At 43.6% G+C, this 26,888-nt stretch overlaps 1 protein-coding gene across 1 annotated transcript in view; it reads left to right on the top strand.

Annotated features, from left to right (window-relative positions):
• Positions 1-26,888, top strand: part of BMP6 (bone morphogenetic protein 6) — a 158,158-nt gene that overhangs the window by 119,700 nt on the left and 11,570 nt on the right. The window contains exons 2-4 of the mRNA XM_001085364.5: positions 2,353-2,545; positions 18,386-18,534; positions 19,223-19,420. Coding sequence (XP_001085364.1) covers positions 2,353-2,545; positions 18,386-18,534; positions 19,223-19,420 — 540 coding nt within the window. The remainder of the gene's footprint in view (positions 1-2,352; positions 2,546-18,385; positions 18,535-19,222; positions 19,421-26,888) is intronic.

The following is a 26,888-nucleotide window of genomic DNA, read 5'->3' as shown; positions in this document are numbered from 1 at the left end:
GTAATATTACAATTAGGCCTCCAAAAGGCTCTTTGAAGAAAAGCTGTGTGACTGTTTTTAGAAAGTCTCTTTGGAAAATCAGATTTGATTCACTTTTTAACCAACGATGATAACATATCAAACTTAAAAGGCAGATCAGTTTTAGGGAAAAGTGATACACCGTCATGTGTGGGTGTCCTTGGGTGAACTTCCCAACAATATTGCTTTTCATGCGTAGCCACTAATTAGAAAACCTGCTCTCTTGTTGGGGCTAAACTGTGGTTTACTTTTCTGGCTGGACGTCTTTTTGCTTATATTCAAGCTTTTACAGAAGCCAAAGCTTATTCTTTTCTAACCTCAAAATAAAAAAAAGGTCTCGAATCTAAAAAATGTGTTGTGTAATTAATGGCAGTTTCAGAAATTCTTTTTAAAAAATCTTGTACCTATAGATGGCTTAACTTAGCTTCTGCAAATGCCATTGAGGACTTAGATTCTTCTGGGGAGTTACTAGCTTTTCTTTTCTTTCTTTCTTTCCTTTTTTTTTTTTTTTTTTCTTAAAGAAGCTAAATCTCCAAAGCTTTTCTCTGGTAATTATGAAAAACAACATGTGTAAGAGAAAGTGGGAAGTTGGAGGTAGCTAATAATTATTTTTTCTACCCACAAACCTTGGGAAAACTCTGCTAAAAGGATTAATTTGCTCATGAGATTTCACTTTGGTTGCCATTAAGGAAAAACGAACAGAACAGCAAGGCAAAAGTGTTTCTGACTCTGGGGAGAAGAGTGAAGGGTTTATGGTGGGAAGCAGAGCACTCCTTTTTTCCTTTTACAGCAATTATAAGTGAGGCATCTGAAGTTTGATATCACGTTTCTCACACAGGACTTTGTATAGACATCTAAAAGCTGACTGAAAAATCATCAATAATTGCAATTTCTCATTTGTCTTCATGCAAGAAAAAGATTTTATTTTAAAAACGTATTTTTTCTAGCTTCATTGTGATGTAATTGACAAATATTGTATGTATTTAAGGGGTACAATGTGATTTGATATACTGATTATACATTAGGAAGTGATTACCACTATCAAGCTAATTAATGTGTTTATCACCTCACAGAGACACGGCTTTATTTTTTTGTGGTGAGAATGTTAAGATCTGCTCTTTTAGAAATTTTAAGTATACAATACAGCATTATTAACTCTTGTCATCATGCCGTACGTTAGGTCTCCAGACTTCACTCGTTATGCATAACTGAACCTTTGTACTATTTGACCCTTTCCCCGGTACTCCTCCCCTCTCCCAGCTGCTGGTAACCTCCGTTCTATTTTCTGCTTCTGTGAGTTCCACTTTTTCAGATTCTGCATATAAGTGAGATCGTGCAGTGATTGTCTTTCTGTGCTTTGCTTATTTCACATCACATAACATCCTCCAGGTTCATCCATGTTGCAAGTGGCAGAATCTCCCTCTTTTTTAAGACCAAATACAAATGCATTTATGCACATACCACATTTTCTTCATTCATCCTTCACTGCACAATAGGTTGATTCCATATGAAAAAACCTTTTAGAGTCTATCCTTTCCCTGCAGTTTTTTCTTTCTTTCAATGTAAACTGTGAGAAAATGGCAGTGGCTCTGTTGGTGATTTCCTTCCACATCTTCGTGGCATCTACATGCAGATTAAATGGGGGTTCCAGCAACTTCTCGGTGTGGAGAGTCCCCCTCGCTCAGAGGCATGAGGCCTTCAGGATCTACCAGTAGGAGGAAGGCATAAACATTTCCACTGAACAAGCAAAATGTGAAGACCCTTTACACTTCAGGCCGAGGCACAATGCTTTGCCTACCCCCATTCCCCACCCTCAGCCATCCCCACCAACATTCAGCTCAGGGCTGTCCCTGGTTATGTTGACTGCTGATGGTGACACGTGAACCAGCCTGAGGAGGGAAGAGTAGCTGGGAGGAAAGGGGGCCAGGAGGGCATAACGGGGCCAGGATGGGCAGACGGGTTCTTCTTCATTGCTTCATTAATTCTCACACCTTTTCCTGTGAAGTCATATTCTTCCCATTTTTGCAGATGAGAAAACTTTTTAAGCCAAGAATTTTCATAACTCTCTCTATGCAAATTCATTCAAATAAGTATACAAGCGGAAGTATTTAAACTAAATAAAATCTAAGAATTTTGCTTAATCTCGGGTAGCATGAAGGATTTTCATCTCCTCCTCATGGGCCAACCAGTGATCTGTTCACTAGCCGATCCCCCGAATAAGCTGTGGGTAACTGGTAATCCAGGTGTGAAGTCAAACGGGGAAACTGGTGAGGTGAGCCCGTGGCACTTAGTCAAGTAACAATAGTTGTCACTCTCTCTTGTTTAATCTTATAGTGGAGTACGACAAGGAGTTCTCCCCTCGTCAGCGACACCACAAAGAGTTCAAGTTCAACTTATCCCAGATTCCTGAGGGTGAGGCGGTGACGGCTGCAGAATTCCGCATCTACAAGGACTGTGTTGTGGGGAGTTTTAAAAACCAAACTTTTCTTATCAGCATTTATCAAGTCTTACAGGAGCATCAGCACAGGTATGAAGGCTCGAGAAAGCCCCAAAGGTGGGGCTGGCCCCCGTTTCCCACCTTTTGTCATGACAATAACCCCAACTGTGTCTGTGCGGGGTGACTTGGAGCTCAGAGGCAGCGTGTGAGTACGATGAGGTGGGTGTTCTAAATGGGAGTGTTTAGGTGGTGAGATCTTTTGCTATTTGATTCTCCAAATGGCTATCTTTTCCTAAGAAAGCTGGCGAATGTATTTATTATAAGCATCCTTTGTGATCAGATAACTCCATCATTTATTAGGGATAAAATGTTTTCACTATTGTTTAGTCCTCATTTGGAATGACAGGTGAGGGTGGCTAAAGTAAATTCATATATTAAAATCATATGATGCTTGTAAGTGGTAATAATTCCAGTGAATACAGGCTTTGTATTTGTGCACATAAGATACACATACACACGTGTATCTTTGAATAAGCTTGTGTGTGATGGATTTTTTTTTTTTTATCATTTGGATACAAGGGAGCAATAGACTTTTTCCATGTCTGTATTATTCTTGTTTCCTGAAACAAGGCCAGACCATTTTACAAAAGAACTGCAGTGAAGCATGTGCATGGAGCTGCCTAGCAATACAGAAAAACTTCCATGGAATGATTGCTGGAGGACTGCAAGGGCTGAGGGATAAAGTTTTAGAGTAGTTAGTATAGAAGAAGTCAATACACAGAAGCCAGTGACCTCGAATTTTGCTTAGTATTTAGGGGTCAGTTTAGTAAGTCAGTGAGAATCAAGGCCTTTATGCACAGTAGATTAGGATTACCATGTAGTTCTTAGTGTGTACAAGGTGGAAATTAAGCAGGTGATGTGATGGTCTGGCAATCATATGGCAGCTACAAGGGTAAAAATGAAGGGAAGTGAACATGTAGAGGGAGGGAACTCCACGCTTCCAGACTCCGTAAGGGATTTGTCAGCTTTGGTTTGATAAACCAAGTCTAGGTTCCCGCTCTTGGTCTTATGAGTCTATTGATTTCCCAAGAATTTCCAAAGGCTTAAGAATGACTGTAGTTTTTCCTGAATGTATTGATCTGTGTGTGGGTCTGTCACAAATACACACACTGAACTCATAAGGAACATTAATTTGCCCTGTGAAAGGTTCATTTTCGTTTTGAAAGCACTGCCAGCATCCAACCCTTGCGCATATTTCAATCTGTAATGGGGAAACACGGGAGGAAAGACAGATGCCACGCTTTGGGACATTTCATGGTGTGAACGTACATGCTGCTGGTTATAGGTAATTTATAGCTAGGACAGCTGAATAATGAGTAAAATATAGCCATTGTGGTATCTTTATAATGGGCCACAATTTTGGAATGAAAGGGAAGTCTTCTGATATCTGACTCTCACTCCTAAATAAAAGTATATTCAGTGGCTATACTACTGAAGGCCTCTGTTGAAAAGTACATTTTTTGTTGCTAGATTTTTGTCTGTTAATACTTCAGAGATCATTGGAATTCACTGACTCTTTGGAACTGTTTTAGCCATTGATTTTCAATCTGCCTAATTATTTATTCCATTATATTTCTCTGGTTAGAATAACCTACTAGCATCTTTTTGGCTCAGAAATATATTAGGAATACATGTTTTTCTCCGTCCTGCAGGAAAACCTTTATAGTGAAAACCTTAGGCTGGGAGTTAAGTGACTATGGCATTTTAAAAAATTGTTATTTGTTTTAAAAAAGAGAGAGAGAAAGTTAGCAGAACATTTGTAAGGTTTATACTGAACTCCAGCCAAAAAAGAACAGCTGCCCTGTGCTTAGGATGGTGGTGTCATACTTCCTCGAGGCCAGCAGTGAGTTTGGAAAATAAAACCCTGAATGGTCCCAACCTTTGATGACTCTTTATCAAAGCAGAGGGTTGTAGTTTCTTTGCCTTCTAGGATGGGAGCATTTGGCACCTGTGTGTTTTGTTGTTGTGCATAGGAGAGGGGAAATTCTGGGAGAATTGGGAGAGTTTCATGCTTTTGAAGGGCTCTAGTTTGGCCAGGAAGAGATTTTCTTTTCTTATCTGTGGGCCAGGAGCCCAGGCCTCCTGCCGCCTCCTAGCGATCTTCCAGAGACTTCCAGATTCAGCTGCAGGACTCCTTCAGGGGAAGGTTTGATCTCCCCATCTGTACCGTCTTGGGGTGTCTTGGCTGAAAACAATTCTCCAGGCTTGTGAAGAAACATATTTGTCCAATCTGTGTTTAAGTGAAATTTGTAGTAGTTGATGGATTAACTCCATTTAACAAGTGTTTGTGTTGCAAAATAGTTGGCCTCCTTGAAAAAGAAAAAACAGTCGGGGTTTTAAATGCTGAGTCACACACTCAGCTGGGGTGGCAGAAGTTACGTGTCGGGCCTTCTGATATTAAAGGCGGTTACGAAGCCTGACCCAGGGAGGGTCAGGGAAGATTCTTGCAAGATGGGCTTTTGCTGTGAACTCTGCACAAACATGTTCCTTTGACTGAAAAGAAATCACTGGACCAAGTAAGTTTAAAAAGAAAAAAAAGGTGGATACTTGAATAGACGGTGCTTTTAGTAAGAACAAGTAAACACTTGATACTTCACTCAAAAGTTGAGAATAAGCCCTTAGATGGAGTCTAAGTCATGGACGATTTGAAGCAACTCATAGATTAGAATGGAATCAGCAACCTAATAGTGAAACAGTTTTTGCAAAAATTGTAGTGGCAACGGGAATCTGACTTAACTGACTCCATGTTGCTTCTACTTGGCTAAACTGCTCTTGATCATTCTTGTGCAGAGGCCATAGTGGTCCTTTCCTGGAATGGATCCCCTCCATGTTTAAAAATTGAAACTGTATTTGTAAAGAGGTCACAAGGTTAGAATTATGGTAGGGGGTTGGGCTTTGCTAAAGAATAGGCAGAGTTAAACAGTGACCTGCCATTGACTAGCTTGCTTGTCCATAAGTTGCTGACTGCCCCAGAATCATGTAACTGGGGCTCACAAAGTGTGTAACTTCCCCAACTACACCTATAGATAACATCACTATTGTGAAATCTAAAGAACTGGTCTTCGAGGTATTTTTCAGATTTAGTGTTTTGGCAGTCCACGAGATGCCACCTGGTCCCAAGATTCCTTCCCAGGAACTGACTCAGCTGTGTGAAGACAGTTTTAGACACCGCTGTGATTTCATCCTCGGTCAATCAGTGATTTCAGTTCCCCAGCTCCCTGCCTGCCAAAGTACCCTAAAAAACCCTAGCCTCCAAATTCTTGGGGAGGCGTATTTGAGAAATACCTCCTGTCCTACTAGTTGGCTGGCCCTATGATTATTAACCGCTCTTTGCTGTAATACCTGCTGTTTTCAATGCATTGGCTTTTCTAGGCAGCGGGCAAGAAGAACCCATCAGGCTGCAACAGTAGTCTGCATCTTTAAGCTTGAGTAGCACAGGATGCCTTTGTGCTTTTTTTATTTTTAGAAGTTTACTCCATGGTACTGCATAGTGGTTAAAAGATGACTTTGGTGTTAAAATTTGGTGTTATAAATCATTGTGTCCTTGTGATGATGCAGGTGAAAAATTGCATTTATATAGTAGTTATAGTTTGGAAAAGGCCTTCTCTTACGTTTTCTCATTAGGATTTTACCATCACCCGATCAGATAGACAGGGCAGGCATGTTATCTTTGAGAGAACAAAGTATGGCACATATGAATTTTGCCAAGACCAAATAATTCCTAAACTGTTGTCTGCTGTGCTTCCTAAAAGTCACTTCGATGATGTGGGTACATTCTCAAGATAAAGATGAAGTACTGGAAAGAGGTAAGCAACCTCCTTATGACACATCCTAACACCTCCATTTCCTTAGGTTTGAAGCAGACATCCCAAGGACGCTTCTGTTTGAATGGCAAATGAGAGAGTTTCATAGGTAGTGAAGATCTGTGTCTGTTAGAATTCAGACTCTGGTACTTGGATGTCTAAGGCCTTCCCACAGAAAACCTTGTTGATCTCTTGATCAACCACTGGTCTATTAACAGCTTTTCTAGAGGAGGGAGTAGAGGGGAAGAAAGACTGGAATAAATTTACACAAAAGTATGATGTATTTGTCAGTTTACTTCTTTACTATTTTTTCTGTATTGCATACTTACTAAGCTGACTTCACACCAGGAGTATAGACTGCTCTGAATAACTTCTGACCTTTCATAGTCAAGCACGGTAGCATCATGAGTACATGCTTTTCACAACATGCACTCATGACCTTCATTCTGTAGCACCTTTATATTAATAGTGACATTTTGAGGTCTTTAGAGAATATCATTTTCTTCTACATTTTTTATTTGGTTAAAGGCATACTTTTACTGTTGTAATTGAATTTTGTATACCTAGAAGTCAAAGAGCATCTCTTGAAAGCCAACCAGAAATTGTAACAGACACGTTCAATATCTGAATCATGGTCCTGTTTGATCCGTGAATCGGCCACACTCATCTCTGCTAGTTTTGAAATTCCGCGTTCTGCTCTCTGTGTTTTGGCATTTGTGTTGCTTGGCAGTGATGATCTATCTTCTGTGCGTATGATCACTTTTCTTCTCCATGGTCTATCGTGGTACAGTCCTTTGGGAGACAGTTGAAGAATTACCAGATTTAAAATTTATGTTCCATTTAAGCAATATTCCAACTTACTCCTCTGTGTAGAAATAGGTAAGGATGTTTTTTGTCATTTGATTTTAGAGTTTGGTTTATATGTTCATCTTAACTTCAGAATCCTTAGGATCTGAAGAAATGCATCTTAAAATCAAGGAGGGAAATGCTGCTCTATAGTTGGTTTTCATGTTTTTAATACATTTTTATTGAAGTTAAAGCTACATATAAAATTTACCATCTTTACCATTTTTAAGTGTATAGTTCAGTGGTAATAAATTTATATTCTTTTCTTCCCCCTTCATCCCTCCCTCCTCACTAAAACAGGAAGATTTCCTCAGGCCAGCACAGAAGGTTGCTGCTGGAGTCTCCAGGAACAATCCCCGACTGAATTATTGCTTTAATTTTTGACAGAATTCACAAAATTTTACCTATTTTACAGATAGAATATAATTGTCCCAGGAGAGAAAAGAGTAAAAATACATTTTCCAGAATTTTTAGTTTGATACCACACTCTGAACCATTCACAGAGATTGGGAACACAGGAATAAGCAGGGGAATGAAGATGAGTTCACATTTGCACGTTTGAGTCATGGTGTGAGTACCCGAGATGATGTGGGATGTAGAAGTTTTTAGCTCAGCAGAATGAGCTAAACTACAGTAGGAGATTTTTGAGACTATAGGTGAGCCACTGAAGTAGATTACATAGACCAGATGTGTAAGAATAGAAAACCTAATTGACCCTGTACCATTTATTGAAAATACTATCTTTTTCTCATGTAGTTTAGTGGCACCTTTCTCATAAATTAGGTGACTGTATATGTGTGAGTCTGTTTTTTGGATCTTTATTCTGTTCCATGGGTTAATTTTTCTCTTCAATACTCCACTGTTTCAATTCCTTCAGTTTTACAATAAGGTTTGATATCTGATGTGTAACCTCAAAATTGTTCTTGAGACTTTCTTGGCTGTTAATGGCCCTTCACATTCCCATATAAATTTTAAAATCAGTTTGTTTCCACAAAAAATAAAAACAAAAAACTTGCTGGGCTTCTGATTGGAATTGCATTAAATCTAGAGATCAATTTGGGGAGGGTTTACATCTCACCAATAATGAGTGTTTCAATTCAAGAATGTGGTATTTACTCAGGCCTTCTTTAATAACTCTCAATATTATAGTTTTTGTATGTCTTGAACATTTTTATTAGATTAATTTTAGGTATTGAAGTTTCTGATGCTATTATAAATGGTATTATTAGTTTTTTTTTAAAATTCAGTGCCTAATTGGTTTTTGCTCACATATAGCATACCATTGATTTTTGTTTGCATCCAGAAACCTTGCAAATTTACATGTTAATTCAAAGAGTTTTTCTGCATGGCCTTTTGGAATTTCTGTGAATATAATCTATAAATATTTTATTTTTTCCTTTTCAATTCTATTTTTTATTTCTCTTTTTCTTGTTTTATTGTGCTGGCTAGGATGTCCAGTACAATGTTGAAATTGTTCAGATTGGCCGGGCGCGGTGGCTCAAGCCTGTAATCCCAGCACTTTGGGAGGCCGAGACGGGCGGATCATGAGGTCAGGAGATCGAGACCATCCTGGCTAACACGGTGAAACCCCGCCTCTACTAAAAAATACAAAAAACTAGCCGGGCAAGGTGGCGGGCGCCTGTAGTCCCAGCTACTCGGGAGGCTGAGGTAGGAGAATGGCATAAACCCGGGAGGCGGAGCTTGCAGTGAGCTGAGATCCAGCCACTGCACTCCAGCCTGGGCGACAGAGCGAGACTCCGTCTCAAAAAAAAAAAAAAAAAAAGAAATTGTTCAGATTTCTGTCAGATATTTTAATCTCAGGGCATTTCATCATTAAGAATGATGATTACTCTAAATATTTTTGTAGATAACTCTTTAGTAGATAAAGGAAATTCTTCTCTTTCTAGTTTTCTAAGAGTTTTTTAAAATTAGGAATGGGCGTGGGTTTATCAAATGTATTTTTCTGAATTTTGGGACAATCATGATTTTTCTCCTTTATAATGTTATGTGTCTGCCATATTAAATGACTTTAAATGTTAAACTAACCTCACATCCCTGGAGTAAGTTCAGCTTGTGATTTATCATTCTTTTTATATAAGGCTGGATTCAAAGACCATATCTGATAACTTTGCTATCTGGATCACCTATGGGTCTATTTCCATTATCTGTTTTTTCCCTTAATTTTTCCTTATTTGGTTTTATTTCCTGGCAAGCCTGCTAATTTTCCATTTATGAAATTCTGGACATTATTTAGGAAAAAAGTTCTAGATGCTGTTCTCTCCTTCCAGACTAGATTCAATGTTCTTCTGTAAGGCAGACAAAATATGGTCAAATCACCTTTTTCTTTTTGTTCCAGTTTAGGCAGGGTTTAAGGATGTATTAAGGCTTATCTGTTTCTGGTTGTCCCTTTCTCCTAGAGTTTATCCCTTTCAGCTAAAAGTCTCAGATGCTGGGCACAGTGGCTCACATCTATAAATTCAGCACTTTGAGAGGCCGAGGTAGGAGGATTGCCTGAGCCTAGGAGTTCAAGACTGGCCTGGGAAACCTAAGGAGACCCTGTCTCTACAAAAAAAAAAAAAATTAGCCAGGCATGGTGGCTCGTACCTTTAATCCCAGCTACTCAGGAGGCTAAGGTGGGAGGATTTGTTGAGCCTTGGAGGTCAAGGCTGCAGTGAGCTATGATTGCACCACTGCACTCCATCCTGGGCGACAAAGCAAGAACTTGTCTCAAAACATTTTTTTAATTTTAAAAATCTTTAAAAAAAAAAACAAAAAAAAAACCCATAAAAGTCTGGAATGTTTACAAGAGCCCCCCTTCCTTGGTGGACTCTGCACTCGATTTTTTAGCTCCTCAGCACTGTGAGATTGCCAAACCCTCTGCTTTGCTTTTGAGCCTCTAAATAGTTTCTTTCTGCTTGTTTTCTCAACTCCTCATCCCATATAAACACAGCTTAATATCTGGCAAATACCTCAGATGGAAATGTTGGAGTTCAAGGAGGCCAGGACTTGAAGAGCCAAAGTCCTAGAGGAAAGGGACTACATTGAAGTGAACCAAACTTCTATGAGCTCACTTTTATGAACCCATTTCCATGCAACCCCTTTTTTTTCTGAGACTTGAGCTCTTCTCACACACTAGCTGACTTGAGTTTTGATTTTCTCCCCAGCCAGTGATATTGCGTAAAGCTCTAAGCCGTTACCACTTGCTGGTTGGTGTCTGTGCCTCATACTAGAATTATCAAATGCCCTGAAAGGAAAAGGCAGCGGCAAACACAAGGCTCACCTTAATGCATTTCCTTTCTCCCTGAGGTCTTGAACCATCGAGTGTTACCTTGCTTGGTTGCTCTAAGAGAACTTCAAACAAGTTTGTTTTTAAGTTAATTCAGTTTTTTTAGTGGGAATGTTAGTTTGATACATCATGACCAGAAGCTTAAGTCTTTGAAGTATAGTATGTTTTATCATTTTCATTTGGAAATCTTTTTAATGAATCCTAACAAATGTTGACATTTGGTTCAGTAATGAAATGGCATAGACCTGGAAACAAGATCTGAACCCAGTAGTTGATCCAGTGCCAGGATGGCGGAGAGTAGTTTCTTTAGAAAAGCATTACCTATGGACTGATTGCTCTGTAAAATCTGTTGGATTTTCAGTGTTGCCTGCTGAAATGAAGACAAAAGTTCACCCTTTTTAGATACCTGAGATGGGTTTCTTTTTTGAAGAGAAGGGCAAATTTGAGAAAGCCAAGATGGGAGAACACTATTATAGTTTGGGCAGAAGAAAACCAAAGCCTTTTATCCCTGTGCCCAGCCACACCTTTTTCTCTTTCTGTCTCTGGCTTTCACAGGTATGATCCTTAGGGACTCCTGAAATCTTACTGCTGACCTGATCATCTCTGGCTCCCTCTGTGTGGGCCTCAGGCAAGCAGTGAGCTTTTCAGTATTTGTTCCTTTGCCCCTGAAAAGGATAATACAAGTGACCCATGGTTCAGGTTATGTAACTGGTTAGTTTCATCTTCCTAGTCAAGGGCATATGCCTTATACCTAGAACAGTCTACTTGGGAAAAAAAAAAAAAAAGACAGTTCAAGGAGCTATCAGACCTTCTTGTTCCTCAGCCTATGTTCTGTTCTTCGTAAGGCACAGGGTAGAAGAGAATGTTATGGAGAGGAATTAAAGTTATAAAGAATCATATACACTCAATGCTAAAACATTTTATGCTGGCGGGGAGAGGCAGTGGGTGGTGGGCAGGAGATGCTGTTCTTTGGAAACTGCTTATCTACTTGGTAAACGTGAAGAGAAAAGAAAATGGATTTTTATTTTGGAAACTATGCCTTATATTTATCATTCATGTCCAGAAACAGATCGCTTTGGTTACGTACGTCTCCATACTATGTTGTCCAGCTTTGTGGGAGGCAGGCCATGCCAGTGGTTAAGATTACTTTGTAACCCCATAAATAGGTACATCTACTATGTACTCATAAAAACTAAAAATAAAAAACGTTTGTAAAAGATTACTTTGTAATCTTTTAAAACATCTTTTAAAAAAAATCAGTAGCACTTTTACTATTTCATTTCTCCACCTTGAACAGGAATGTGGAAATGTAGGGTTGGTGATGAGAACTAAAACATGTAAGATTTGCATGTCACATGTTTAAAAAGTAGTGGGGGCTGGGCGCAGTGGCTTATGCCTGTGATCCCAGCACTTGGGGAGGCCAAGGCAAGCAGGTCATTTGAGGTCAGAGGCTTAAGACCAGCCTGACCAACATGGAGAACCCCCGTCTCTACTAAAATACAAAACTGAGTCAGGTGTGGTGTCATGCACCTGTAATCTCAGCTACTTAGGAGGCTGAGGCAGGAGAATCACTTGAACCCAAGAGGCAGAAGTTGTAGTGAGCCAAGATCACGCCACTGCACTCCAGCCTGGGCGAAAGAGCAAGACTCCCTCTCAAAAATAAATAAATAAACTAAATAAAAATAACAGGTGGCAAACTCCACACTTGATCACTAGTGAAGGTTAGAGTATACCCCAGTGTATGGAAGCATTGTTGTGTTTATGTGGCCAAAGAGAACACACTGGGTAGCCGTGAATTTGTATAAAGTTACCATCCTCTTTCCCGCTCTTCCCCTGCCTTGGGCACATAGAACCAAGACTTCTAATAACACTGATACGTTGGACTCGATCTTACCTGCAGTTCTGCTTATTAGCCTAATTCGATGACTCCCTGAGCGTTAAGCCAATCCATAAGACACACTGACTTGTGGAGCAGCCTACATTTGGTTTGCACTGTTTTGGGGAGAGGAGCAAGAAATGTTGAGGGCAGATAGCTTTCAACCCTAAGTTCACAAAAACAGGCACAGGTAATACTGCTCATATTTCATGGAGAGGTAGTCTGGCTTTAGGTCCTGGGCTCACAAAGTGTGGTTCTTAGACCAGCAGCATCAGCATCACGTGGGAACCTGTTAGAAATGCAGATTCTCAGGCCTCTCCCCAAGCTTCCTGAGTCAGAAGCCCCAGGGGTAAGGGGCAGCAATCTGTGTGTTAAGCCCCCCAGGGGATTCTGATGCAGGCTACACTTGAGAACTGCTGGTAAAAGAGCACGTACAACACGTGAGCCAAACTGCCTGGGTTCAAATTCCAGCTCTGCACTTGCTGGCTGTGTGACCACGTGCAAGCCGCTTAATCTCGCTCTCTTTTTTTTTTTTTTTTTTTTTTGAGATGAGTTGTGCTCTGTCACTCAGGCTGGAGTGCAGTGGCACAATCTCAGCTCACTGCAACCTGCACCCCCCAGGTTCAAGAGATCCTCCCACCTCAGCTGATGCCCAGCTAATTTTTTTATTTTTTGTAGAGACAGGGTTTTGCCATGTTGCCCAGGTTGGCCTCGAACCCCTGGGCTCAAGTGATCTGCCTGCCTCAGCCTCCCAAAGTGCTGGGATTACAGTTGTGAGCCACCATGCCCTGCCCACTTAATCTCTTTGTGCCTCAGTTTCTTCATCTATAAACCTGTAACAGCATTAATAGTATTTACCTCTTAAGATTGTTGTGAGGCATTAATATATGTAAGAGCACTTAGAACAGTCACATAGTAAACACCACGTTAAGGTTTGCTATGTTAATATTCTGACAGCAATGTGATTTATATTGGTTTGTTAAAGATGAAATAGCCCCTACAGAATCAAGGTGCATTTGATATTTGAAACATCTCTTCATATCATGCTAGCCATTGAGTGAAAATTGAATAATATCAAAGACTGTAAAAAAATGCAAGGGTAACCAAATAATAATAATGTTCATTCATCTTCATTACTCAAATGTGTATGTGTACATGTATGCAGCAGTTTGCTCCTGTTTGTAGTACTCTATTTTCAAACACATGATGCCTTTTCTATCTTTCTAATGGTAAAAGTTTAAACATAATCTATACTGTACCTTATGTAAGGAAAAAGTAAAAAGCATGAGCTTGACTCTTTAATTTTCTAAAATGAAAATGGATTTTTTTTACTTTCATTCTATTTGAAAATTGAATTTTTCTTATTGCAGAAAGTCGGTTCCTCTGTGTCTGAAAGTTGTTTTGCATTTTAATTTAACATCAAGTCCAGATGCACAAATGCAAAGGAATGTGTTACGAAGAAATAAAGAACAAGACCACAGAGTCACCTTATTGAGTATTTTGTAAATCTGCTCATTTTGAATATATAAATGCCACTTTATCAAAAGCATTTTTCTAGCAAAATGGTTAGTAGTAAACAGTGTTGTACTTTGACCCGGACATTGTGACCTGATGGGTGTGTGGTTTGTCAGGAAAGGGTCAAAGCCTATCCACCAGGAGCTCAGGCACCTCCTGCCCTTCTCCGAGGGCAAAGGAGAGAAAGGCCTGCTGTGTGTTGGCAATGGTGCTCTCGGTCTGTCGGCCCAGTGGTGTATCACTGATGTGGGCATGCGCCTTGGAGGCTGTGTGATGGGAGGGATACGCAGGGATAAATCTTGCCCACAAACACCAATTCTACAAGCCTTTGTGAGTGGCTTTCTCATTCATCAACTCTAATGCCAGGGTGAATTTTTGAAATTTTCCAGAAATCTCTTATTAGCTGTATTAATTTGTTAAGAACCTCATTTGCCTGGGATGACCACAATATGAGGAATATCATGCTCTAAGATTGGAATAACATTGAGAAGAATAACACTGTTACATCCTTGAAGATCGGAAGCGTATTCATCATACAAATATAGGGTCTGAGTTAGTTGAGAACAAAAGAGCTAATAACTGCATTCAAAATTATCTTCCCTTGTTTCAAGATTTTCTTTCATGGTTTGCCAACTTGAGAGGATGCCACCTCAAAAGGAAGGTCCAAATAATCTAGGCATGGTGATGATTTTGGCCAGTCTCCAGGATTCTTTATTAGTGACACACATTTTAGGTGAGAACATCTCTTCTCAACTCTGCCGAAGTGAGATTTAGAAGGGAAAGCTTGTTTGTCACGTGGCAAACTCAGATGCATCTTCTTCGAGGCTACACTTTTACAGTCCGCAGACTCGGAAGGCCATGTATCCCTGAGGCAATGTTAGTAGATGCGGGTCAGACCAGAACTGTTTTAGTGATTTGCCATCAATAGCATCTCTTCAATATCTGAGTTGTTGGAAGCTTTGAGGGTGAGCCCATGAAGTTATGTCTTAAAGCTTCATTCCTTTTTCAAGTTCCTCTCCCTGGTGGTGTGAGCATGTTAGTGATGTTCTCATGCTGGACACAGCATTCTGCTTGGAAGGAGCAGGGCAAGGTTGGAGGGGGGTCACTGGGGCTCCACCCCAATGCCACCATCTGCAACCGACACCAGCCATCTTGGGCACCTTCCTGCACGCACCTCTCATACCTACCTGACCCTGATGGAGGAGGCCTACTGGTGATTGATTGATTGATTGATTGACCAGGCTGGAGTGCAGAGGTGTGCAGGCTCACTGCAGCCTCCACTTCCCCGGACTCAGGTGACCCTCTCGCCTCAGCTTCCCAAGTAGTTGAGACTACAGGAGTGCACTACCATGCCTGGCAAAGTTTTGTATTTTTTTGTAGAGGAAGGGTTTCACCATGTTGCCCAGGCTGGTCTCAAATTCCTGGCCTCCAGCAGTCCTCCCGCCTCAGCCTCCCAAAGTTCTAGTATTATAGGCATGAGCCACTATACCCAGCCTTCCCAACTGGTGATTTTTAACCTGTGCCTGTCCTGTGTATCTTATTGTATTTTCTGTATCCAGCTGACTTTAGCATTTGTATGCGGTAGATTTTGGTCCCTTACTTTATTCTGAGCCCTTGGACAGTACTTTCAGCCTCTGCCCTGTCTGCTTCATGACTCTACCTTTTAGATATGTGACGGCTAAGGGCCTGGGCTCTGATGAAATTCCATTTGCCCCATGTAACAGCCATGTGAGCTTGAGAGCTTCCCTGGGGCTCAGCTGTACAAGAGACACCATAGGTCCTGCCTTTTCTGGCTGTCCTGAGGAATAAAGGCTGTTGACACAGTCAATACTCCCTGTTCCTCTATCCCACTTGGCCCAGTTATCTTAAGTCCATGCTCTGCCTCACTCCCCTTCCAAAGGCCCCGAGCTTTCTAGATCTAAACATTGAAGTTCAAGCCTTCCTCACTGCCATAGACCCCAGAGAGTTTTTGTCTTTCAAGGCTCAGCCACTAGACTGCACTTGTTGACCTCACAGGCCTCTTAAGCAGTGAGAACAGGCAGTGTTCTCATTGTATGATTAGAAAAAGTGTGCCACAGAACAGCGCAAACTCATGGGGCCCCAAAGTGACTCGGTAGCAGAGTCGGGATGGAAACTGGTCTCCCCACATCCAAGAATCCACACTGACTGCAATTGCTTTGTGTCATGACGGGTCATCCTCATCTTCTGCCTTTGCACCAAGTTTAACTTTTGATTCATGTTCTCCCTCTTTAATTCATTCCTTCTCTTTATGCCCTTCTCTGTCTTCCTCCTCCTCCTTGGATGATGTGCATCTGTCGCATTCCCCACTTTCTCTTGGACAAGGCTGCCATTTTCTTTATCTCAAACCCTGATCTTTAAAAATAAAAGCTCATTCTGCCAGCTGTGCTACCCTCACACTTTGAACTGTATTTCTCTGTATCCTCATTATAAGTCTTCACAATGTAGGTGCCTAATCTAGTCATCAGAGGTAACTCGGCATGCGCTCATGGGCCCTGCCTTGAAGGCACCCTTACCCCCGAGGTTCCTACTAGGTCTTGGCGCTGGAGAGTGCCAGCCACATTCTGCCCGTGACACCTGTGTGTGCTGTGCTTCCTCTGGGGCTGGGGCTGCTTTCCCACAGTGCTGTCTGTGTTATTGCTGGATAAGGGTCTTCTGTGACCTTCCAGAACAGAATTGATGTCCTCTTACATCTGAACTTCAAAGCCTTGGCCTTCCAATCTCTGCTTGCTGTTTTCCATGGACACTGCCGCCCCCCCCCATCTCCCCGCTAACAGTTGTTACCTCAGTGATGGGGGGTACTTTGTCAACAGGGGGTGTGACGCATCCACATAGGAGGGAGCTTTCAACCGGGCAGGCCAGAATGTGGCCTCCCGCAGACTCTGTTAAGCAGCTGAGTAAACGACTTTTAGCTGTGCCTACTGTTTATACTTGGAAAAGACGACAATAGAGTTCCCTTCTCACTCTAAGTGGCCATGGAGGCAGGAGAAACTGTTTGCTCCTCCTCTGAGAAATCTAACCATTTGAACTTGATGTTTCAGTGGCCTCATAAGTATCTGATGGATTAGAGATGAAGTTCATTCATTCATCACAGGCTATCTTTGGTAATCACCTCAATGAGACAGTATGTTATTATGGAAAGCTCTTTGAATCCAAAACTAAGTCCTGTTTTTTCACTTACTAGCTTGAGATCTTGACCACATGATGGTAGCCTCGTGGCTGAGTCTCAGGTTCCCCAGCTGTAAGGTGGAGACAGTGACACTTTGCCTAGCTTTTAGGATTGGTGTAAGGACCAAGCAAAGAGAAGCAGATGAAAGCATTTTGTAACTTACGTAAATGTATACTCATCTTAAACTTAGTATTTAATTTTAGTCATTTTTCTATCTCTAAGATATTGCAGCAAAATATTTCCAATACCAGGAGCTTTGAGTCTTTCCATGGCCAAAATATAGCCCTCCCTGTCATGGGAGTCCCAGGCCATCTCATTCTAGTGGCCGTGGGATGGATACACAGATTCAGGTTGTCCCTAAAACACACAAAGATGACCGTCCCTGGCACTGACCTATCAAAAACCACGGGTGAACGGAAGGAGACCCTCATGCCATCATCCCACAGCCCCTGGATTATGTTAGTTTAAAACTGTGAGAAATGTCATAGTCTTCCCTGAGGAGCCTGATGGAAGGAATGGATTCTATGACTTCGCCTCAAAGAATCCCAGCCGTAGCTCACAGCGGTGCTGGAATGAACTTTATCATCACTCAGCATCCACCCCCAGCTACACCGTCCATATGGGGAAGGACTGGATACTCACTGCAGACCATACAGAGGCCTTAATTAAAATAGTAGATGATTACTTAGGCATGTGATGTGACTTCTTGTTTCTCCTTATTTCACAGGAACAAACGTGAAGATTTTCAGTCCCAATTTCAAAAAAAGAAAAAATGAGCAAAGCCCAATTTGTAAATGCTCATATGGATCCTGATTTTTATCTTTTATGAATCCTGTTTCTTGCTGTCTCCTACTTTCCCTGCTTTTAGAGCTTATTAGCCATAAAGTAAGCTAGTCACTAATAAATAGTATCATAAATGTTTAAAATACAGTAGAAGTAGGAAAATTTAAATGCCACTGCACTATAGCCGAGGTGACAAAGTGAGACCCAGTCTCAAAAAATAAATAAAGTTTTTTAAAAAAATCATTTATTTGTAATTTATCCTAATTCACAAAAAGATCTGTCATGAGCAGCACCAGCAAGATTTTTGGTAAAGTTGAGAGGGTCTGCCCGTGTCCAGGCGAAAGCTGATTTCTAGGAAGCACCTTATCAGGTGTACCTGTCTCTCCTAATTGTGTCATGCCTGTGTCCTGGGTGGCACCACACCTCTCAGAGCTACGGCAGGTCACTGTGCTTGTGCCTCACCAGTGGATGTGATCTGACTCGGGCATTTTTTATCCTGACGCTGAGACAGGACAGAGTGGGAAGGAGCTTCAGGCAGTGCGCTATTCACCGGGCCATTTTTTCTTTCTTTCAGAGACTCTGACCTTTTTTTGCTGGACACCCGCGTAGTGTGGGCCTCAGAAGAAGGCTGGCTGGAATTTGACATCACGGCCACTAGCAATCTGTGGGTTGTGACCCCGCAGCATAACATGGGGCTTCAGCTGAGTGTGGTGACGCGGGATGGTAAGTTATTATCCACAAGCCCCCAACATCCAGCAGGTCATCAGTTTCACGCATTTCCCTTACAGCAGCTGTGATAGAACCGTGGGCTATAGTCAAGTCCTCAACTTCAGGATGGCCTCATTTACTGATTCCGCCATGACTTACATTGAGAACCAAAACCGTTCCCGGAGGCTGCCTAGACAGGAATTGAAAACAGGCTTGGGCCACTTGGAGACAGGAGAGTGGTAATGTTTCCAAGAGGATGGCGATGGGACGACAGCTTTCCTAGGCAGAGGCAGGTTGCGGGGGATGCAGCGAGTAAGAGAGAGGCAGGCGCATCTGTTGAAATCCTGACGGATGAACAGGTTTGCAGTACCCGCTCCTCCTGCAGCATCAGAGCCAGCAGCCTGAGGTCCCCACTGCTGATCCGTCCAGCAGGGAGGGCGGATTCATAATCTAGCAGAAACAGGAGAGCCCGAGTTCACACCACTCCTTCATGTGATTCCGAAACTTTGAAAGGAGTGCTTTGATTCTGCCAAAAGGTGCCATCCCAGGAGTGCCAACCAAGGTTTGGGGATACGTGATTTCTTCTTCACACTCATTCTTAATTATTAGCACTTGGGAAACTAGGACGTATCCCTTAACTGTTGTAGCTACAGGAATAAGTTTCTGTGGAATAAAGAGATGCATGCTTTGATTTGCCTTAAAGGAGTCCACATCCACCCCCGAGCCGCGGGCCTGGTGGGCAGAGACGGCCCTTACGACAAGCAGCCCTTCATGGTGGCTTTCTTCAAAGTGAGTGAGGTCCACGTGCGCACCACCAGGTCAGCCTCTGGCCGGCGCCGACAACAGAGTCGTAATCGCTCTACCCAGTCCCAGGACGTGGCGCGGGTCTCCAGTGCTTCAGGTGGGTTTGTGGGGAGCCTGCATTTCCAGAAAGCCTTCTTGGCCTCAGAACAAAAGTTGTGTCCACAGTTTCAGATGCTGAGCAGCTTCTGCACAGCAAATCCAAAGGCAGGTAGGCGTCATATGCATGATGGTACCTTGTACAGTCACAGAACATCTACGTGGGTTTGTGAGGGCCCTCAGTGTGGAACACTTGTTACCTGAAGACCCAGGCTGCAGGCATCATGACTGCCTGTTGATCCAGACAAGCATCTTTCTGTTTGGTTACATTTCTCCAACTCTTTTTAAAATTCCTATCAAAACCCTGGGAGCACCTAGTTTCTTTTTTCTAGTTACGTTATGCTGGGTGGTTATGATGTACAAGCAAACTTGGTACACTTGTGTAATATGAACTTGTATGTGTCAGTGCTCTTGGCTAGAAGGGAAGGAAGGTCAACTCAGCCCCCTAGGATGGATTTCATTGGCTCATTTAACAGAGAGGTTCAGGGGTTCTATCTTTTTTTTTTTTTTTTTTTTGAGATGGATTCTCGCTCTGTCACCCAGGCTGGAGTGCAGTGGCATGATCTCAGCTCACTGCAAGCTCCACCTCCCGGGTTCACACCATTCTCCTGCCTCAGCCTCTCGAGTAGCTGGGACTACAGGCGCCTGCCACCATGCCTGGCTAATTTTTTGTGTTTTTAATAGAGGCGGGGTTTCACCATGTTGACCAGGATGGTCTCGATCTCCTGACCTCGTGATCCACCCGTCTAAGCCTTCCAAAGTGCTGGGATTACAGGCGTGAGCCACCGTGCCTGGCCGGGGGTTCTGTCTTTAGGCATGGCTGGATCCATGGGCTCAGATAATATCAGGAATCTCTCTCTTTTTCTGTTTTTCTATTTTTCTTTGTTGGTGGAATTCTTAGTAAAACTATCTCTATATGGTGGCCAGGAAGGCAACCAGTGGTTCCAAGATTTTGTTACCCTTGGCAACCTCAACCTCAGACAGAGCCCTTCTTCAGTAGAAATCCGGGGCACAATCCGGTTGGCTTGGCTGGGGTTGCGTCCCTCACCCTGAAGCACACTGCTGGGTGGGGAGTGCTCTGATTGGCCAGACCTGAACTGTGTGCTCATCCTGGAGCTAAGGAATAGGATGAGTTCTGCTCAGAACAGACACATTCAAAGGGCAAGAGAGAGAAACCAGCTCTACTGCCTGAGTGTCAGCTGAGTGGTCCTTCAGAAATGTTCTCCCTGGCTGGGTGCAGTGACTTATGCCTATCATCCTTGCACTTTGGGAGGCTGAGGCAGGCAGATCACTTGAGGTTGGGAGTTCGAGACCAGCCTGGCCAACATGGTGAAACCCATCTCTACTAAAAAGATTAGCTGGGCGTGGTGGCATGCATCTGTAATCCCAGCTACTCAGGAGGCTGAAGCAGGAGAATCACTTGAACCCAGGAGGCGGAGGTTGCAGTGAGTCAAGATCTTGCCACTGCACTCCAGCCTGAGCGACAGAGCAAGACTCCATTGCAAAAAAAAAAAAAAAAAAAAAAAAAAGTTCTCCCCAATGCATTTTTAGGAAGTGGCATGGAAGTCCACCCATGGAAGCCCAGAAGAAGGGAGAGTGGATGTTCCCTCCCCACAACCAATCCCATAGCTAGTGAGGATTGAACGGAAACCTGACACTTCTGAGTCTAGTGCGGGTGCTTGCAAGTTCTGAGTTCTGGGGTCCTTTGGCTGTTTAAATAGCTTGAGAATCAACCATAAAGGTGAAGATTGGCAGTGGGATTTGCAGTCAGAGAACTTGTTTCCCTCGTTGCTACCCTGTGATTTTGGACACATTTGATCTGTTTCAGCTTCCGTTCACTCACCTGTAAGATGGGGGTGATGAATGCCTTGCAGATTTGCTGGAATTAAAAGCATCAAAATCTGGCTCATAATAGCACTCAAAGATTATTTATATGCCATTGTAGGAAGGAGGTTCTCAGGGCACATGTTGGGATCCCTGGAAAAGAAGTAAAACAATTCTGGAGGATGCATTAATTCTTCCAGGTAATTGTACAGAAATGTCATTTTTGGTGGCCAGAGTTAATGCAGCTTCCCAAAGCACCGATTTCTTCTTTGGGAAGCAGTGTCTCCATCTTGGGTTCTGACTTAAATAAACTGTCTCTTTCACCAGTAACTTGGATGTGGAGCTTGAGGATCCACCACCCAGTGTGATGTGACATTTTGCTTCTTGTCATCCTGGTGTTTCTTGGAAGCATCGCTCACAGCACGGGTGTTCCTGTATTCACCACTAGAAACAGTCAGGGTTGGGGTTTTTGAAAAAAAAGAAGAAATGCTTGCTTTCCTTTATTCACTTCATAGGCAGCCTGCTGAATAGAGTTAATAATCTCAGTGTTTTCCTTCGGGCTATGATGATGAAGTCTGCCAATGGTAGGCTTCAATTTATTAATGAACTGTGGTCAGTTTGGTACTGGGACCTCAGACATAGAGGCATCTCTTGAAATGTTGATTGCTTTTTAAAATCAAAATTTCACTTGATTTTATTCAGCATCCCCCCACCCAATGCACACACTAATGTTTTTAAATTGAGAAAAGATGTTGTGTCTGATTTTGATTTTAGCAATATCAACCAATTATTATTTTCCAAGTCCCTTTCAACTTTTTTTTCAATTTGATGAGTTTAAATTAAATATGGATATTCAAGTTGATCTAATTGGTAATAGGTGCAAGTGTCTCTGTTTTTCTCTTGGTCTCCCCGACTGCCCACCTCCCAAGCCAGTACTTCCAAATTTGCTTTGTCCCTTTCAACAATACAAAGGCAAAAGGGTTCATACCAAATCTCTCTGGCCTCACCTATTGAAAGGCCCCCAAGAAAGAATGACGATGAAGGATGCTCCCTCCTTCTCATTCTCTTCGAAGATCCTCTAAGTGATCTGGGAAATTGCTCGTGTCTGCCCCACCGAAGCGCTTCTTTATGTTTTTGGCTCTTGCCTCCTTATTTATTCTTCCATTAATGGGAGTGGACATGCTGAGGAAGAGATTCATCTGCCAGAAAAGATTTCCAGAGAGATGGCCTGCTACCTGGAGAGAGGGGCTGTCTGGTTTTCCTCTCCCTCGGGGTCTCTGTGAGGCCAGATGTTGCTGGGCCTTCATGAACCAGGGAGAGATGTTACAGTAACAGAAAAGTGGTGTCCTCTGGTGTGACTGCAGGCAGACTTTCTGCTTGTCAATCTTTTGGAAGGTGGAAGGAAAAGATTTCTTTGTCTCTGCTGCCCCCTTCTTCCATGGCGTGCTCCCAGGGAATTGATAGTTCTCCTCCAAAACAACCACCACCAGAAGCAGCCCACCAGGGATCGTCCTGCATCTGGGTAAAGAAGTTAGCATTCATTCATCAAATTGCCTGTCATCAGGGTGAAACGTGGCAAGGAAATAAGAGGCTATTTTTGGAATTGAGCTGTCTATGCCTGAGACAGCAAGACTAGTGCACAACAGGGGAGAGTCCAGGAGCCCCACCGCCCACCAAAATCTACTCGAACATTTGTACTTGGCTTTCAAGCTGGACTTTCCAAACATGTGCACTGGATAGTGGTTTGGATCGACGTCTCCCTGGATGGCTTTCACTCGCCCTTGCTTCTCTGCAGCTGGCTGCTCTAAATGAAGGCTGGATGTTGGCTCTGTTACACTTCTCCAGGGGCTTGGATAGCCTCTGCATGGTATCATTTATTGTTTTTACACATGTTTGACTAGTCCTGGTCCTAGCCGTCCTTGCCTCATTGGGGATTTCAACCAATCTACCAATTCTTTTTCAGCCTCCATTTCTTACCAGCCTGCTGCTCTTATAGCACCTGTCCTCAGGTTCTGTAGTTCCAGTTTGGTGGTCTCCTCTACTTGCTATCATTCACCCTCTTTTATGGTAGCTCTCACTTGGGGTTCACTATTTTATCTTCTGGGGGGCTGTGATACCACGTGGCCAATCCATGACAAGGTCCATGAACAAATGGCCTTGAAGTTCCACTGGGTGATTCTAAATTTTCATTTGGGTAATTTTCCAGGATCTTTCCAAGACCTCTCTTGAGACAGTGTAGCTAACGCAATTTCAAGTCAGCCAGTAAGTCTGAAGTCTGCTCTGCTGCTGCTGCTGTGATGCAGAATTGGTCTTTGTTTTGATAGATGACAGTTTGGAAACATCTGCACTTTAATGATTCCTGTGAAATTGGAGTAGTCGCTTTCAGTCTTGATGTTTATGTTGTCACTACCAGCTCTGCCAACTGTCTATGACTCAGCAGCCTCTTGAGACCCTGTCTGTCCTTTAGAATGAGTCTGCCATTGCACTAATGCCACCTGTTAGCATTTCTTTTTTGTTTGTTTTTGAGACAGAGTTTCATTCTTATTGGCCAGGCTGGAGTGCAATGGTTTCATCTCAACTCACTGCAACCTCCTCCCAGGTTCCAGTGATTCTCCTGCCTTAGCCTCCCAAGTAGCTGGGATCACAGGCGTGCACCACCACTCCTGGCTAATTTTGTACTTTTAGTAGAGACGGAGTTTCACCATGTTGACCAGGCTGTCTTGAACTCCTGACCTCAAGTGATCCACTTGCCTCGTCCTCCCAAACTGTTGAGATTACAGGTATGAGCCACCACGCCTGGCCAGCATTTCTTAGAGTAAGTTCTCCTTCCCTCCTTTTCCCACCCACCCAAACATGTATCTTTAAGGACCTTGGGGGAAAATGTGGCTCTAGTACATTCAGAGATTCTGCTGACCTTCTTCTTGATAGTTTACATCTTCTGTCCTCTAAGCTTCCCGGTTAGAACCATTCAGTAGGCTTTCAGCATAAAGTAACTAGGATTCATCTCTTGCAAAACAACTGTTTGAGTAGTTTATTATAACTGTGCAATCTTTTGCTGTACATTTCAAGGAAAATCCAGCCCAGACCGGGAGTCTCATTGTTACAGTGTCCTCGCTCTTTCACCATTGGCTTCCATGGGTTGGGGATAGCCAGAGCTGACTGGGTTGGTCCATCACAAACATTCAAAGCTTGGGAGGAATAGACACGGCTCAGGACTATAAACTAACAGTTTATCGTTCTCCAGGAAAGTTGGGAATTGTAATTTGTCATCGTGATCTTAAAGTTTTAGGGCCTGCAGCTTGGCTTGCAGATGTCTTGGTTAAGTAGGGCTTGGTTCAGGGCTTCCTACATGAAATCAAACCTTACTTCTCCATAGACATGGAGGACAGGCATGGCAAATAGTGATCTAAAAGTTAGAATCACCAAAAAAAAAAAAAAAAAAAAGAATCAAAAGCTTCACTTATATCATGCTCAACTCTCGTTCGAGGATAATGGCTATCAAAGAGTGAAACAGACTGGAAAGTTCCCTCCTACCTCCTCCCAAGGTTCACTCCTTGCAGATGTGCAAATGGCAACAATTCTGAAAGGCATTAAGAAGAGGCTTATGCAGGTACCGTGAGATGCCTAAGTCGTTCCCAATCATTGCCAACCCTGGGAGGGCACTGGGGCCAGGAGACTCGGTCTAGGAAGTGGCAGAGAGTATAGAAGGTGCTTAGAGCACAGAGGGTGTTAGAACTAGGTCTTCAAAGGAAACCTTTGTCTATTTGTAGGACAGTTCCATATTCTTTTAGAATCAAGACAAAGGCTGAAAAGAGACCAGAGTCCCGCCCAGATTAAATGGGGCCTTTTGAGATCCTAAAATCTCCCGGAGCAACCAAAAATTAGGGCCCTGCTCTTGCTTCTCAATGTTGACCATCCAAGTCAACATTGACTAGACTCTGAAAATCAAACTGTCCACCCCCACCCCCACCCCATCAACTGTTAGGAGATTATTGACACCAGAAATCAAAACCCGAGTGTGGTCCCGGGCCTCCCATAGTGTCGGTGACACGAGGAGCTGGCACCTGCCGCACATTCCTCAATGGCTGTATTGATTCTGCTGGGAAAGCGGGAGCGAGAGGCTTGCTTTGGATGAGATGGGGCCGATAAGGCCCAGAGATATGGAAAGAGCAGCCAGGCCCACGAAGACAGAGGTGTCGTTTTAGCAGCCTCTATGTGGCCCCCACCCGTGTCATTCTAGGAGAGAAGGGAAATTAAAGTAGTGAATTATTCCCTCTGAAAAACAAGTTTCCTTTGGGAAGAGTCTGCAGCCTGAGCTCGGGAAAGCTGGGAAATACATGTGGAGCATGCCGCTTTGTCCAGCCCCCTGCCGTGCTGGTATTTTCTTGGCTGTGTGTGACCTGCTGAGTGGGGACACCCGGCTGAGCTGGCAGGGCCTGTGGGGTCAGCCTAGGGCAACCCGAGTGGCCCCTCTGCAGAAGCCCTGGTGAGGAGACGGCTCCCTGCCCACCTCTGTCCCTCTCCCTCCTTCTCACCTGCTTTCTGTGGTGTCCCTGACATTCTCTCTCTTCTGCCTTTGTTTCCCTTCTCCCTGTCTTGCCCTTTGTTTCTCTCTCCTCCTCTACTGAAGTTGCAAAGCACAGCACGCAGGGTCACTGGGACCCAGGCTGGCTCTGGCTGCCGTGACTCAGCGCACCCACCCTGGGAGCCCCAGGCTTGCTGCAGCGCCCTCGTCCTGTCATGCTCACAGCAGCAGCTGCGTGGTGGCCCTCCAGCCCCGCAGTGCAACGTCCCCGCACAGTGCCTGCCTGAGAGTCAGGATAGTGGCTGCGCCCTTGCCTTCTCCTCTGGGTCTCATACCTGTGGGACTCCTGGCCTCCATTGCCAGGGAAGCCTGCCTGTCACTGGCCGGTCATGGCATATAGAGATGGAGCTTCAGAGCTAAACAAACAGTGGGCTCCTTTGCACTTCGCTGTGTGCGTGGCTTTTCAGGAGGGCCAGATAAAAAGGATGCTGGATGGAAGTAACCCAGGTGTTATCCTTAGTGTGGGGTGTGACCCCTGCATTGGGGGTATAGGCAATGTGTACAGTGCGTGTGCTGCTGCCTGGGGACATGGCTTCTGTGCGGAAGTCCCAGCCCAGCTAGCCACCTTCTATTGGGGCCAAGGGTGCCCTGTCCTCACTGCACTGGATGAGAGAGCTGCTCTGCAGTTTTCGGTTTGCCTTGGGACGATTAGGATGCCCTGCCCCATCACAGTCACATGGGCCCAGACAGCTTCCCGTTTGTTTTCTCCTGTAGAATGTCTCCTCAGTCATCACAGGGGAGCCAAGGACTTAAGGTTGGGGAGCAGAGGCTGTCAGCAAGGAAGCTGATTGTCAGGGCCAAGACCCAGCAACTGAGATGAGAACTCCCCACCAGAACTGAGCGGACTGTAGGAGCTCAGCAGAGCCTGTGTGGAACGTGCACCTGCAACAGGAGGAACAGGGGCAGGAAGATGCTAGCGGACAGAGAAAGGGGATCAGCCACAGGCGTGTGTGCTGAGAGCTGCAGTATTTACCCCTGATGGCCCCCAGGAAGGGAGCTGTGCCCCTCCACTACCACCCTCAGAACAGGACTCTCAGATGTGAAAGCTCAGTTGTGTCTC

The sequence above is a fragment of the Macaca mulatta genome, chromosome 4 (assembly GCF_049350105.2).
Source record: "Macaca mulatta isolate MMU2019108-1 chromosome 4, T2T-MMU8v2.0, whole genome shotgun sequence".
Classification (NCBI taxonomy): Eukaryota; Metazoa; Chordata; class Mammalia; order Primates; family Cercopithecidae; genus Macaca; species Macaca mulatta.
This window is presented reverse-complemented; position numbering and strand designations above follow the sequence as displayed.